Below are 15293 nucleotides of genomic sequence, written 5' to 3' on the forward strand. Positions count from 1 at the left end.
GAACCACTGCTCTAAGGGTCTACGTTTTTCTAGCTAGAATTAGTTTTCTATGGACTAGCGCAAAGCATGCAGCTCATGAAACAACCTTGTGAATAAAATTCATTTGTTCAACTGAAGAAGTTTCCAGAGTCTATTTGCACATTCTTGATTGGCTTTTCGGCCTTTTGGCTAAGATTAAGCATCAGATCAAGCCCAAGATCAGGTGCAATGCCTTATCTTGTCAACTTGGATCTTGTTTGTCTCTCTTGTGGGGGACCATTAATTGGATTCAATTGCATTTGGGGTTTTTGGAGCAAGCAAGGAGATTGATTCGGGTCTGCCCAGTCAACTCTGTGCATTGGCTTTGTAACTTTAAGAATGGAGTTAAAAATTAAATTTAAAAAAATATCTTCAGATACTCGATTGGCTGTCAAGCACTTTGGGGTATCCTGAGGTCATGAAAAGACTGCAAAGTCTTTCATCCCAGTCTGAGAGGGTGGAGTGGCTTGCTGAGTTATTGCTGCTGGAAACATCCAAGGACTATTTCAAACCCTTAGCGTAAGTTGCCAGCATCTTTAATGTTCAACGTAACTCCCCAACAAAAACAAACCCTCAGTTTACCCACAATGTGCGTTGAATGAGGACGTTTTAATGTGTTCTGAGGTTTCAGCTACATGGAATATGCCAACAAAAGCATTTCCTAACACAAATGTTTATTTTTGCACTTTCCAGGCCTTGCCACGACTCAAGCTCAGAATGTTCCGGTCATTAACAGCGTGGGCGGCAGCCTGACGACCCTTCAGCCAGTGCAGTTTCCACAGCAACTACATGCCCACCACCAGCAGCCAATCATGCATCAGGTCCAGGGACACATGGCCCAGAGTTCATTCATGGCTACAATGGCACAGCTTCAGAACCCACATGGTGAGTTCTTTCTTGTTTATTGTCATTCCAGTGGCATGTGGCTTCAAAAGCCATCTAATGGAATTCACAGTCAAACTCAAAACTCTCCAAAATATTTTTGCATTTAAAGTCTAGCTGGCGATACATCTTGCATCCTACCCAATTTCGGAGGTTACACATATTGTGTAGAAGCGCTGATATTGGGAACAGGAGAAATTCTTCCTTCCCCGTGCAAGAGATTTGTTTTTCCTCAACGTTCCTCAGCTACTAACTAAAATGTGGAATACGCAATTCCTGTGGAAACATATTTCTTGGTGTAGATTTATCAGCCAGTCATGAGCCACCTGTGATAACACAAAAGCAAAATACTGCAGTTGCCAGAAGTTTGTAACAAAAACAGAAAATGCTCGCCGGGCCTGGTAGCAAAGAAAAGTCTTCCTGATGCAAGGTTATCTACGTGATAACCTGCTCCGAATTTTCTCAAATCCCAGGTTGTGCCGCCATCAGGACCGAAGGTTGTTCCCGAGCCCTTGCGGGACCCTGGGTAAGATATTATCACTGGAGGTCAATTGAGCAGCCACCAACCCAACCGCCATCTTCAATTGAGGACAACAGTCTGCTTTTCAAAGTTGGCAGCCAAATCAGAGGGCCGGCAGCTCAACAGCACCACCAGTAGAGATGGCCACTGCTGAGAGTGCAGGAAAAAAGAGGGCACCTCACAGGCTGAGGTACCGTCGAAGGGAATTGAATATTTCATTAGTTGTGGAGGGGCCTGGCGATTGGAGGGGTGACCCTTCCTGTGGTGGCATTGCAGCTGTGGGGGGTGACCATACTTTCCAGGGGAAGTGGGGGTGGGGGGAGATGTCTGTGGGCAATGGAAAGGTTATTAAGATGCTCCCCCCACAAACTGAAACCCATTAGGAAGATGCCATTGTTTCCCTGCCAGCAGGGACAGGAAGTGACCGTTAATTGGTTGCCCAGTCAGTCAGCAATGGACAGCTATGCAGCTGTCGATTCCACCATTGGGAATACCCCGTGGAGGTGGGAATATTCACTTTCTATGCCTCTGCCACCATTTTACCAGGTCTCCCACCTCCCAGACTGTCTCCAGAAGGCTGGTAAAATTCAGCCTGTTCTCCACAGACCTGCTAAGCATTTCATAGAAACCCTACAGTGCAGAAAGAGGCCATTTGGCCCATTGAGTCTGCACCGACCACAATCCCACCCAGGCCCTACCCCCTTGTCCCTACACATTTACCTGCTACTCCCTCTAACCTATGCATCTCAGGACACTAAGGGGCAATTTTAGCATGGCCAATCAACCTAACCCGCACATCTTTAGACTGTGCTTCCGGAAATTGCTGCTTTAATTCCAAGTATCATTATACTTCAGTGATTCTCAAGCAGCGAAATGAGTCTCTTAACCTTGGTGAATACCTAGAAAGGGCAGCAAAAGATAACTAAATACTTCAGAAAAAAAAATACCAACTCAAGACAGTGTTGTACGCATGTTCAACATTCCTGAGCTTAATTTATCCATGTTTTCCCTACCCAGAGGCAAGTCCTTGACTCACTGTCTCCTGGCCCAGAAGGAAGAAATCAATTCTCATCTGCAGTCTTATTTCCCGATTTTACTGGTGTCCCATTTTAAAGTATGATGTGGAGATGCCGGTGTTGGACTGGGGTGGGCACAGTAAGACATCTCACAACACCAGGTTAAAGTCCAACAGGTTAATTTGGAATCACGAGCTTTCGGAGCACTGCTTCTTCCTCAGGTGAGTGGCTGCCGCTCACCTGATGAAGGAGCAGTGCTCCGAAAGCTCGTGACACCAAATAAACCTGTTGGATTTTAACCTGGTGTTGTGAGATATTTTAAAGTATACAAGACCAGTTCAGACCAGTATTCTTATTTCTGCATGTTTACTGTTTTTTCCTTCTGGGGGTGTTTCAGCCTGAGCTGTTTTCTTGACGTTTTGTGTCAGTGGTGGTTTTTCCATTAGGGTAGGTAGAGGAGGCAAGTCCCAAGTCAACCTCAGCCAGAATGGGAATCAAACTGGCACTGCTGGCATCATTCTGAAATGATGTGGAGATGCCGGCGTTGGACTGGGGTAAACACAGTAAGAAGTTTAACAACACCAGGTTAAAGTCCAACAGGTTTATTTGGTAGCAAAAGCCACACAAGCTTTCGAGGCTCTAAGCCCCTTCTTCAGGTGAGTGGGAATTCTGTTCACAAACAGAATTTATAAAGACACAGACTCAATTTACATGAATAATGGTTGGAATAATCATTCTGAAACACATACCAGCCATCTAGCCAACCGAGCTAACTGGGCCCCATCCTTAGATTTATATTGGAGGGAGCATTACAAGTCCATGAATTCACAGAGATTTTTATGTTGAATTCAGACTTGAAGCTGAAACTTTGCACGGGTTTTTCAGGCGCCATTTCCCTCCCTTCATCTTGCAGTTCTCCACCCTCTTGGCACTCGTTTTCCCCTGCCCACTCCTTCCCAAGTCCAGTGGCCCGGTGTGCCAAACCTGCCTTGCTCTGAAAATGTGGCACTGCGCCGGCATTGCAACAGTACGGATTTTGTGCTTAAGTTCTATGGCGGAACTTAAACTCATGGCCTTCACTCAAGAGGCAAACATTTTTCATCATTCTTTCACGGGATGTGGGCGTTGCTGACGAGGCCACCATTTATTACCCATCCCTAATTGCCCTTGAGAAGGTGGTGATGAGCTGCTTTCTTGAATCGCCGCAGTCCATGTGGTATTGGTACACCCACAGTGCTGTTAGGGAGGGAGTTTCCAGCGTTTTGATCCAGTGACAGTGAAGGAACGGTGATATATTTCCAAGTCAGGATGGTGCATGTCTTGAAAGGGAACTTCTAGATGGTAGAGGTTGTGGGTTCGGAAGGTACTGTTGACTGGTAATTGATAGCAATCTGCTGAGCCAATCCATATTGGTAAGAAATTGTATTCTTCTTTTGCACCATGCTTGACGTTGTCAGGGAATATCAAAGAATCATAGAATCCTACAGTGCAGAAGGAGGCCATTCAGCCCATTGAGTCTGCACCGAACACCATCCCACCCAGACCCTACTCCCATAACCCTACACATTTACCCTGCGACCCCCCCCCCCCCCCCCCCCCCCGACACTAGAGTCAACTTAGCATGACCAATCAACCTAACCCGCACATCTTTGGACTGTGGGAGCACCCGGAGGAAACCCACGCAGACACGGGGAGAATGTGCAAACTCCACGCAGACAGTGACCCGAGTCCGGAATTGAACCCAGGTCCCTGGCGCTGTGAGGCAGCAGTGCTAACCACTGTGCCACCGTGCCGGCCCTCCCTCCTCGGCCCATGTAACCGCCTTTCATCCTTTCCTATTTCCAATGCTGTGTGCTCTCCGTGAAATTTGTGGTTGTTTATCGAGTGTGAAAACAGAAGGGGCACACTATTTTACAACACATCCCACCTACATATCCGGGTACCTTTAATTAGCAAATAAAATGATAGGTCGGGAGCAGCTCAGGGGAGGTTTGACTCCCAACAGCTCTGAGGGGCACTTCTCCGACCCCACCATTGAAGAGGCGTCACAGCTGTCACCCCCACCTCACCAGCGCAGATACTCACACCTCAGTGGGATCACTAAGTAGACAGGCTTCTGGGTCACTCACTGATGAGGACCTCACAGCTGAAGATCCACAGCAGGTGGGGGCAGGCACTTCCCAGGGGAATGGCACTCGAAGGGATGCGAGAGCCCAGGACTCTGCTGAGCTCCTGGCCGATGATGGTTCCCTGGGCCCGGTCATCCCACAGCTGCTGGAGCTGCAAAGGCAGAGTTGCGAGACTAAGGGAGGGATGACAGCAACCCTCCTCGGAATGCAAGGCCAATTGGAGGTGTCCCATCACCTTCGATCTGAGGAGATGGTGCCACCACTGCAAGCACCAAAGCCAACACTGCAAGGTTGGTGTCTGTAGTGGAGACCTTAGTGCAGGATGTACACTCCATGGCAGGAGATGTCCGCAACATGGTAGGATTTCAACTGCATGATGCAGGCACTGGTGGGAATCCATAAATGTTGTCAGCGCCAGAGGACGGTGGGACTTCTGGATCTCACTCCAGTTGCCTCTCCACCCCATGGAGGAGCACAGGGGTCCCCAGAACCCAGGGGGAAGGGGATCAGCAGGAGTACAGCCCCAAACCCTCCAGCCAACCGTGTGCAGGTTTGCTCAACATATTTAAGAAAGGATAGACTTGCAATGGAGGCGGTACAGCGAAGATTCATGAAATTGATCCCTGGGGTGAGGGGGTCGATTGATGATGAGAGTCTGAGGAAATTGAGCTTGTATTCTCTGGAGCTTAGAAGAATGAGAGGCAATCTCATTGCAATCTACAAAACTCTGAAGGGGCTTGATAAGGGTGGATGGTGAGAGATTGTTTCTGCTGGTCAGGGAATCTACTACACGGGGGCAAAGTCTCAGCATAAAGAGCCAAACATTTAAGACAAAGATGAGGATAAATTCCTTGATTCAGAGGGTTGTGAATCTTTTGAATTCTCTCCCCCAGAAGGTTGTGGATGTTCAATCATTGAATGCATTTAAAGCTGGGATATAGACACGTTTTTGGGCTCTGTGGGAATTAAGAGGAGTGGAGTTGAAGCCCAAGATCAGCCATGATCATATTGAATGGCAGAGCAGACCCGACGAGCTGTGTGGCCTATACTCCTGCCCCCATTTCTTATGTTTTTACACCCTGTGATCAGCAATATACTCGGACTTTTCAGAATGGTCAGGTTTTCAGAATGGGCTCTTGAACTTGCACCAAATCATAGAATCCTAGAAGGAGGCCATTCAGCCCATCGGGCCTGCACTGACAACAATCCCACCCAGGCCCTATCCACATAAACCCATGTATTTGCCCTGCTAATCCCCCTGACACTAAGGGGCGATTTAGCATGGCCGATCTGCCTAACTCGCACATCTTTTGACTGTACTGACATCTCTCACAAAACCTGCAGCTTTAGTACGTGAGCAACATCCCTTCGCACTTTGAGACAATGGAATAACTCTGGGCGCGATCATACCGCCCAGTCACGCCACGCTCCCACTGCAGCGGAGATGGAGAATTTGGCGCCCAGCCAAATCTCCGTTCACGGCAGCGGGATGGGAAAATCCCGCCGGCGTGAACGGTCGGATAATTCCAGCCATTGTATCCGCCTTACGGAATTGTTACACCAATAGTGGTGTAAAAATGAATCTAAGGAAAGGTCAGATAGTTAGGTTCTGGGTAAAGTACGTCAGCGTGGTTTTAGAGTTTGCATCTAGACAGGTAACGAACAATGTCAGGTGTAGGTGCAGCCCTGATGCCACTGCATGTGCTCTTGGGAATGGTGAGCATGGGGAATGCATAGAAATGTTGCAGATAGAGTAATGCCATTACTATCCTTAAAGAAATGGGGATCAATTCAGGGACAGGCATTGACTGGTTTAAAGAAGACCCAGGCATTGGCACTCAATACACCGGAGTCTAGAAATGGGCTTTCGATTCCTCACTTTCCACAATCATAGAATCCCAACAGTGCAGAAGGAGGCCATTTGGCCCATCGAACCTGCACCGACAACAATCCCACCCAGACCCTAACCACGTAATCCCATATAGTTACCCTGCTAATCTCCCTGACCCTAAGGGGCAATTTAGCATGGCCAATCAACCTAACCCACACATCTTTGGACTGTGGAAGCAGAGCACCCAGAGGAAACCCACGCAGACAGGGGGAGATTGTGCAAACTCCACACAGACAGTGACCCGAGGTTGGAATTGAACCCGGGTCCCTGGAGCTGTGAGGCAAGCAGTGCTAACCACTGTGCCATCATGCTGCCCATTCTATTACAAGAAGAACTCAATGTTAGGGTCTCAGTCACATATGGAGCTGAGTCAAAAGGAAGTGTATAATGAGTGTGAAAAAAAACTCCCAGTATATTGGGTACAAATATACCTGCAGTTTATTCTTATTTAACCAGACTTATTATATTACAGATAGCAAAGGAGATTTTTCTCAGGACACTGTGTCAAAACCTTGCCACCTCCTTTGTGTTGCACGTTGCCAAATTTATATTTATTTGGTATAAAACCAATATTAAACTCACCAATTTTCTTCCAAAATGTGAGTTTAAAACGTGATTGAATGTTTCTAACTTCAAGAAGGGTTAGTTTGCCTTATTTCTTGAGAAACTGACATGATGGGTTAGCTTAAAGGATCCCACTGGAATGAGTAGGCCAAAGGGCCTATGTTGGGCTTGGTTTGTTTAAATGAGATCGACAAGCTCCAGGACAGCCTGGAGCGGCTCAGAGACCTTCAACATCAGCATGCTATCTCACCAGCTGCAGCCCTCTCTCTGGGAGAGAGTCACAGGGATGCAACCAGGGGAGAACCAAGCAACAGTCACTGGTGATGCAACAAATCTTCACGACAACCTAATACAAGGCATGGCGATATAGACCATGTTTCCCTGGGCTGGATTTGAACCATGGTGGTATGGTGGCACACTGGTTAGCACTGCTGCCTCACTGTGCCAGGGACCTGGGTTCAATTCCGGTCTTGGATGACTGTCCGTGTGGAGTTTGCACATTTTCCCCGTGTCTGCGTGGGTTTCCTCTGGCTGCTCCGGTTTCCTCCCACACGCCAAAGATGTGCGGGTTAGATTGATTGGCCATGCATAATTGCCCCTTAGTGTCCCAGGATGTGCAGGTTAGGGGCATTAGCAGGGTAAATACGGGGATATGGCCTGGGTAAGATGCTCTAGCAGAGAGTCAGTGCAGACTCAATGGGCCGAATGGCCTCCTTCTGCACTGTAGGGATTGTATGATTCTATGAATATCCCCGCCCGAGATGAAGGCGCAGCATGGTAATCCAGTGTGCCATCCAGTCACCATGGTTACTTTGGGACTCACTTTTCCATGCAGAACCTGACTGAATGGAAATGTGAAAGTGAGAACTCGACTGAGATTACCTTCCAATGACATTCTTAAACTAAATCAAACAGTGCACACTTTGCATAAATGACTGCCGGCTGTAACCATGGAGATTCCCTCGCTATTGACTCTGGAGCATCGATAACCACAAACACAAACCCACTAGCACAGCATAGTCAGCCCACGTGAAGCTTATGAGAATACCCGTCTGAATTAAACAGAAACAAGTCACAGTCAAGTCCAAGTAAACTAAAGGTCATCCAAAATTGCTGCCCAGGCCCATTCATCCCTCACCCTGTGCTCTCTGACCTACATTGCTTCCTGGTTAAGCGACGTGTCAGTTTAAAATACATTTTCTTATTTACCATTTCTTCCATAGCCTCATTCCTCTCTCTCTCTTTCTCTGTCACAACCCCCTCGGCCCTGTGATTCTCCACCCTGATATCCTGACGACAGGGACATCTCTGATTTTAATCACCCCACCATTGATAGCTGTGCCTCCAACTGCCTCAGCTCTGGTCTCTGGAATTTGCTCCTTAAACCTCTCTGCCTCTCTACCTCACCTTCCTCCTTTAGATGCTACTGAACACCTCCCTTTCCATCCAAACATTGGCTCACGGGACAGCACAATGGTTCGCACTTCTGCCTCACAGCGCCAGGGACCTGGGTTCGATTCCTGGCTCAGGTCACTGTCTGTGTGGAGTTTGTATGTTCTCCCCGTGTCTGCGTGGGTTTTCTCCGGGTGCCCCACAGTCCAAAGATGTGTGGGTTAGGTTGATTGGCCATGCTAAATTGCCCCTTAGTGTCAGGGGACTAGCAGGGTAAATATGTGGGATTATGGGGATAGGACCTGGTAGGATTGTGGTCGGTGCAGACTCGATGGGCAGAATGGCCTCCTTCTACATTGTAGGATTTTATGATTCTATCTGCCCTAATAGCTCCTCGTGTCAAACTTGTCACATAGTGTTCCTTTTGAAACACCTTGGCTATATTAAAGGTGCTATATAAATGCAAGTTGTAGTTGAAGGAACACAAAGTTCACACACTGCATCCTCTTCAACAGCTGAACATCTGAAGCTGATGTCCGGCAATGACCATTGGCCCTTGGTGTTCTGGGAGGGTGAGGCTTTAATGTTCTGCATCATATACTAGGGATTCTTGACCATGTCCGGGCATGCGCAATTATACATCGGAATAGAATTTTGTGGAGAAATGTATTTTTCCTGTGAATAAGACACTTGTCAAAACCGACCTCGTTGACAAAGCATTTGGTCATCTGACCTAATGGCTGGAATTCTCCGAAGTTGTACACCCCACTACCGCTGCCAGAGAGGATGTGAAATTTGGTGCTCAGCTAAATCTCCGTTCTCAGCAGTGGGATCGGAGAATCTCAACCACAGGTGAGGTCAGAGAATCCCAGCCAATATCTGTTTAAGGGAAGCAATGTCATATTTTGTTTTATATTGCCTTTGTGTAGCACCTTGCCATGTTTCATTACATTAAAGGTGCTATATAAATGTAAATTGTTGTTGAAGGAGACTGCACTTACAACTTTGAGTATAATAAACAAAGCAACCCTCTTCCTCGCTAGAGTGCAGAAGGAGGCCATTCGGCCCATTGAGTCTGCAGCAACCTTTTTATCTTACCCAGGCCCTATGCCCATAATCCCACGTATTTACCCCGCTAACCTACACATCTTGGGACACGAAGGGTTCGATTCCCGGCTTGGGTCACCGTCTGTGCGGAATCTGCACGTTCTCCCCGTGTCTGCATGGGTTTCCGTCTGGTATACCGGGCCATTGAGCTCTGTGGAAATTCTTAAAGCCCTCATCAATTACTCAAAGTGGTTGGCATTTTGTGGGGCTCCACCCAACCCCGACTCTTTGATATGGCTTAAACTCGACTTCCCCAGTGCCCCACATTGTGGTCTGGTCAAGAGCTTTCAAAACGCACCACTGGTAAACTGGAATTCCAGTCGGCCCATGGTGATTCATTCTTCAAACCTATGGGCAGAAACACAGATTTGTCCCACATACTCAAAGAGAACAAAGAACAAAGAACAATACAGCACAGGAACAGGCCCTTCGGCCCTCCAAGCCCGCGCCGCTCCCCGGTCCAGGATTGAATCCTGAATCCAGGATCCCCGCCCAATTTTCCAGCCTATCTACATACCAATATCCTATCCACCGAGCTGTCCCTCACAGCTACGATGCTTTGTTCATCACAACCTATTAACTCACCCCCACCCCCCCATTCCAGACCATGTGATCTCCAGGGAGAGGCGAAAACCCAGAGTGAAAACCCCACTCATGTGGGATATCCTGTTGAGTACCAACCTGTATGTATCTAAAACAGTCATAGCACGTTAATAGATTTGCCAGTGTCTTAGAATCATGTAAAGTGCCACACAGTCATCAGGATGTCTCAGAGTGCTTCGCAGAGGGGGCGGCACAGTAGCACAGTGATTATTGCTGCTGCCTCATAGGGCCAGGGACCTGGTCCGATTCCCGGCTTGGGTCACTGTCTGTGCAGAGTCTGCACGTCCTCCCCGTGTCTGCGTGGGCTTTCTCTGGGTGCTCCGGTTTCCTCCCACAGTCCGAAAGACGTGCTGGTTAGATGCATTGGCCGTGTTAAATTCTCCTTCAGTGTACCCGAACAGGCGCTAGAGTGTGGCGACTAGGGGATTTTCGCAGTAACTTCATTGCAGTGTTAATGTAAGCCTTCTTGTGACACTAACAAATAAATAAAATAAATCTGGGGACAAAGAGCTGGCAAACTTTACCATTCTCAAAATGGTGGATAATCTGATAAAGAACAAAGAAAATTTTTAATTTTAATCCAAATGTTGCAAATGTAGCGTTTGTCTTGAAATGTATTTATGAAGAGCTGTTCCTTTAAGTGAACACGTGATTAAGAAAGAGATAATATCACTGGCATAACTTTAGCCAGTGGGTATAATTTGAATGGACTCTGTTTGGTAGTATGCTTTCCCTTCTTTAATAAGGAACAGCCATTGATTACTGCAAGCAAATGTTAAATTGCTTCTCATAAAATTTTACTCTTTAATTTATCATAGTTTGATAAGCTATTTGGGAAATGAAATAATTCTACACGAATATTAATGGTAAGAGTGCTAATAGTTTTACTGTGTGTTAATGCTTGCCAGATGAAATGCAAATAAGTAATTTACTATTAATTTATGCACTCTTGGGACGGCAGTGGAGGTGCCAATAAATTAGATGAGTGTTTCTGTACTACATGGACACCCTTGGGCCTGTCGCTCAATATATTGTAAATTACAACAAATATCTTATTGCATATACATATTTTAACACAATTTATGCATTCAGGCAGTGGTCGTACAACCCTTCTGATTTTTCATTGCGAGATCATTAGGGCAGCACGGTGGCACAGTGGTTAGCACTACTGCCTCACGGCGCCAGTGAGTCGGGTTTGTCGTGCAGGTTAGGTGGATTGGACATGCCAAATTGCCCCCTAGTGTCCAAAGATGGCAGATTGGTGGATTGGGTGGAGGGGGAGGTCCTGGATAAGATGTTCTGTCAGAGTTGGTACTGAATCAATGGGCTAAATGGCTTCTTCCTGCACTGTAGGGATTCTGTGATTAGTGCTTTTTTGCAAAGAAACATTGTAATACTTGGTTAGTAAGCAAAGATTGTGATTAAGTTGTAGACTCAAGTCTGATAGTAGTGGACTATGGGGTTATTGAGTTATGCCTGTCTGTGATTCCATGTGTGGATGAATCCAGTCGGGAAAAGCATTTGACAATTTAATTCAAAGGACTCCATGAAATTCATCGATTTCTCTTTAAATCATCATTATACATTGTCCCAATGTATCAAACATGAGTAATAAAACAAGCCAAGAACCTAGAAGAGAATGTACGGTGGACATAGGTAATGGATTAATGACAGGGTAGGAATAAACAATGTAACAGCTTTACAAAGTCAGGGTTTGAGCTTCAACCAATGCTCGTTTTGATAGCTTAGCCTTGGGTTTAGACAACTGTTCAAGTGGCAGATTGTTTCATATCTTTATAACGTATTTTCCCCTTTGGGGAATAGTGAGGCCTCGGAAAGATTAACAGGCTGATTGGTCACTTGTTGAAACTTGTCAGGAGATCTGCTTCTGTGGCCAACACGTCCTGGAGTGGGACTCGAACCTGGATCAGAGACTACCAACTGAGCCACACGACCAAGAAACAGAGTTATAGAAACATCTTTAAATGGAGAATTCAGGAAATGTTAAAATGATGCGGTAGTGGAATATTGTAAGACAGGTTGATCTTTCTGAATGTAGGGGAAGATGGCTGCTGAAGGTTCGAATCATAGTGTAACCGATTGTACTGTAACAGTTCTGGATCCCAACTACAGTTTTAGTCCATAACTTATTATTTATTAGTGTTACAAGTAGGCTTACATTAACACTGCAATGAAGTTACTGTGAAAATCCCCTAGTTGCCACATTTTAGCACCTGTCCGGATACACTGAGGGAGAATTTAGCATGGCCAATGCACCTAACCAGCACTTCTTTCAGACTGTGGGAGGAAACCAGAGCACCCGGAGGAAACCCACAGAGACACGGGGACAATATGCAGACTCCGCACAGACAGTGACCCAAGCCGGGAATCGAACCCAGGTCCCTGGCGCTGTGAGGCAGCAGTGCTAACCACTGTGCCAGTGCGCCATCCCTTCAACTTCACTGCCCTTCTTGATTTGTCACTAGGCCACTGGGATTTCTAGTTCCACATCACTCCCTGAACTCTTGCTCCCAATTCGTCACTCCATGCGGTTCCCTGATTTCCCAATCCAAAGCCTCATTGTTTGACTATTTGCTCAAACAGGCTGCACCCTGTGAGGCCGATACTTCAAGTTTCTGTCTTTCATCCAATTTTGCTCGGAATCTGACGGAGGAATTGTGAAACATAAACACCAAAGCACCGGTGGAAATAAACACTGGAAGCTTTGTCCAGAACAGAATTTACTTCCAACAAAATCAGAACTGCATGTTCGTAACGCTTCCTCTGAGCACGCAGATATCATCCTGATTGGCATTATCCCAGAGTATTCGTAAACAGGAAGAAACATTTGGGAGCAAGTACAGTAAATCTTCCAAACCAGAACTCCTGTTTAAAATGGGACAGGCAGAAACCAGAGTTGCTCTCTGAAATTTCCATTGCCTGTATGAGCAGCAATCAATTGCGGTGCAGTTTCTCACTCATTCTGATTCAACAATCTTTGCATCAAGATTCTTTGCCACAATCCAGTGGAGAAATTCAATATGGGATGGAGTTGTCCCCTCCTGCGCTATGTCCCATGGCAACACCAGAAAGTCGGAGTGAGTCCCGCCACAGAACAGGTTGGGCAGTTACATGCAATCATGTGCTTCCCACCTCCTTATGCATGCGCACCGTTGGAGTCGGGTGCCCTGGCAGTGGGCAGGAACTCAGCCATCATGCCGGGCACCATATTAAAAAGGAATCCGGTCAGCTAATCGTTAATGGCGTCAGGGCCCCGGAACAGCGATGAGCAGCAGAAGACAGTAAGCACCTGCCTGCTGCTTAGCGATGCCTCTTCGGAGAAGCACCTCCGGGCCGTCAAGGAAAGGCGGGATGTCCTGTTCCCAAGGAACGACAGTAGGAAGCCCGGCCAACTGACCAGGTCAGCCTGGGAGGAGGTCACCCGGGTGGGTCAATGCTCAGGCATTCCTCCTCCCCATCTCCTCTCTCTCTTCCTGCTGCTCTGGCTGCCTTTTCCTACATGAAGACAGATTGTGAGGATGTACAATGAAGGAACAGGTCACAGGCTGATAGTTCAGTGGCTAAGAACTGACTTTGTGACTTGTGTATGACACAAGTGAGGAATATGATGGAATAGTCAGATACTTGCCTGTATGAGTGCAGCCCGAACAACACTGGACACTATCCAGGACAAAGCAGCCTGATTGATTGACCTATTTACCACCCTCAACATGCACTCCCTCCGCCACCAACGCACTGCAGCAAGTCACTGATGCGCTATCAATAAGGCGAAAGACTACCGATATGCCAATATAAGTGTAGGCTTTTATTCACAACAGAATCAGGAGCAGATCCCAACAATTAACCGACCTGGACTGAACAAGGGGGAGGAGACAGCCACCTTTATACTAGGTGCTGAGGGGAGGAACCAAACTGGAAGGGGATGTGTCCAGGTATGACAAACACACACAACGGTGGTCCATATAGGACAAAGGCACAACTGAGGTCCACCACATTCACCCCTTCCTTTTAAAAAAACAACACGGGGGTGAAGCGGAAACAATATCACAAGTCCAGACGAACCGGTGGCTTGATCCGTCGTCGCGATCGTCGTAGTGCAGGTCGCAGAGTCGTCCGAGCAGGGAGCGATGTCGGCCCAGGCTCCGTACAGTGAGCGTCGAGAGAAGGCGCTGGGTGGTGTGAAGCGGACCGATCCGTCGTCCCGTCCAGTCGTCGGGTACTGCATGGCGACGGCTCCGGCGACTCAAGCGAGCTGTACATAGGGGCGAGAGGAATGAGCAGTGGCCCTGGTGGCGTATGGGGAACAGTGGGAACCGGAGCTGGGGGGTGGGGGGCCGCAACAGGCTCAGGGCGCACTACATTGGGGACAGGGACTGAGGGAGGAAGAGGCGTAGCAGTCTCCGAATGGACGACACCAGGGACCGTGGGGCGGAAGGACGTGGTGACCTCCGGGGCACCCGCGGGTGCCAAGTCACGGACAGAAACCGTGTCCTCCCGCCCATCAGGGTACGCTACATAAGCATATTGGGGATTAGCATGGAGCAGTTGGACCTCCTCGACCAAGGGATCTGCCTTATGGGTCCGGACATGCTTCCGAAGCAGGACGGGTCCCGGGGACATCAGCCAATCCGGGAGCGAAGTACCCGAGGAGGACTTCCTGGGAAACGCAAACATCCGCTCGTGAGGGGTCGTATTGGTCGCTGTGCACAAGAGTGACCTAATGGAATGTAATGCGTCCGGAAGGATGTCTTGCCAACGGCTGACTGGAAGGCCCCTAGACCGTAACGCTAATAGAACGGCCTTCCAGACGGTTGCGTTCTCCCGCTCTACTTGACCATTGCCCCTGGGGTTATAGCTAGTGGTGCGGCTGGAGGCAATGCCTTTGGCGAGCAGGTACTGCCTCAGCTCGTCACTCATGAAAGAGGACCCACGGTCGCTATGAATATAGGCTGGGAAGCCGAACAGGGTGAAGAGCTTGTTCAGGGTCCGAATCACTGTAGCCGTGGTCATGTCCGAGCAGGGGAAGGCAAAAGGGAAACGTGAGTATTCGTCAATGATATTCAGGAAATAAACATTGCGGTTAGAGGAGGGGAGGGGGCCTTTAAAATCAACGCTAAGGCGCTCGAACGCGCGAGTGGCCTTTACAAGGT

The 15293-nt window shown here is 47.9% G+C and overlaps 1 protein-coding gene across 2 annotated transcripts in view; it reads left to right on the forward strand.

Moving 5' to 3' along the window:
• Positions 1–15293, forward strand: part of LOC144502721 (hepatocyte nuclear factor 1-alpha-like) — a 204780-nt gene that overhangs the window by 147676 nt on the left and 41811 nt on the right. For both annotated transcript variants that reach the window (XM_078226962.1, XM_078226961.1), the window contains exon 7: positions 712–903. In XM_078226962.1, the coding sequence (XP_078083088.1) occupies positions 712–903 (192 nt within the window). The remainder of the gene's footprint in view (positions 1–711; positions 904–15293) is intronic.

The sequence above is a fragment of the Mustelus asterias genome, chromosome 13 (assembly GCF_964213995.1).
Source record: "Mustelus asterias chromosome 13, sMusAst1.hap1.1, whole genome shotgun sequence".
In the NCBI taxonomy this organism is placed as follows: Eukaryota; Metazoa; Chordata; class Chondrichthyes; order Carcharhiniformes; family Triakidae; genus Mustelus; species Mustelus asterias.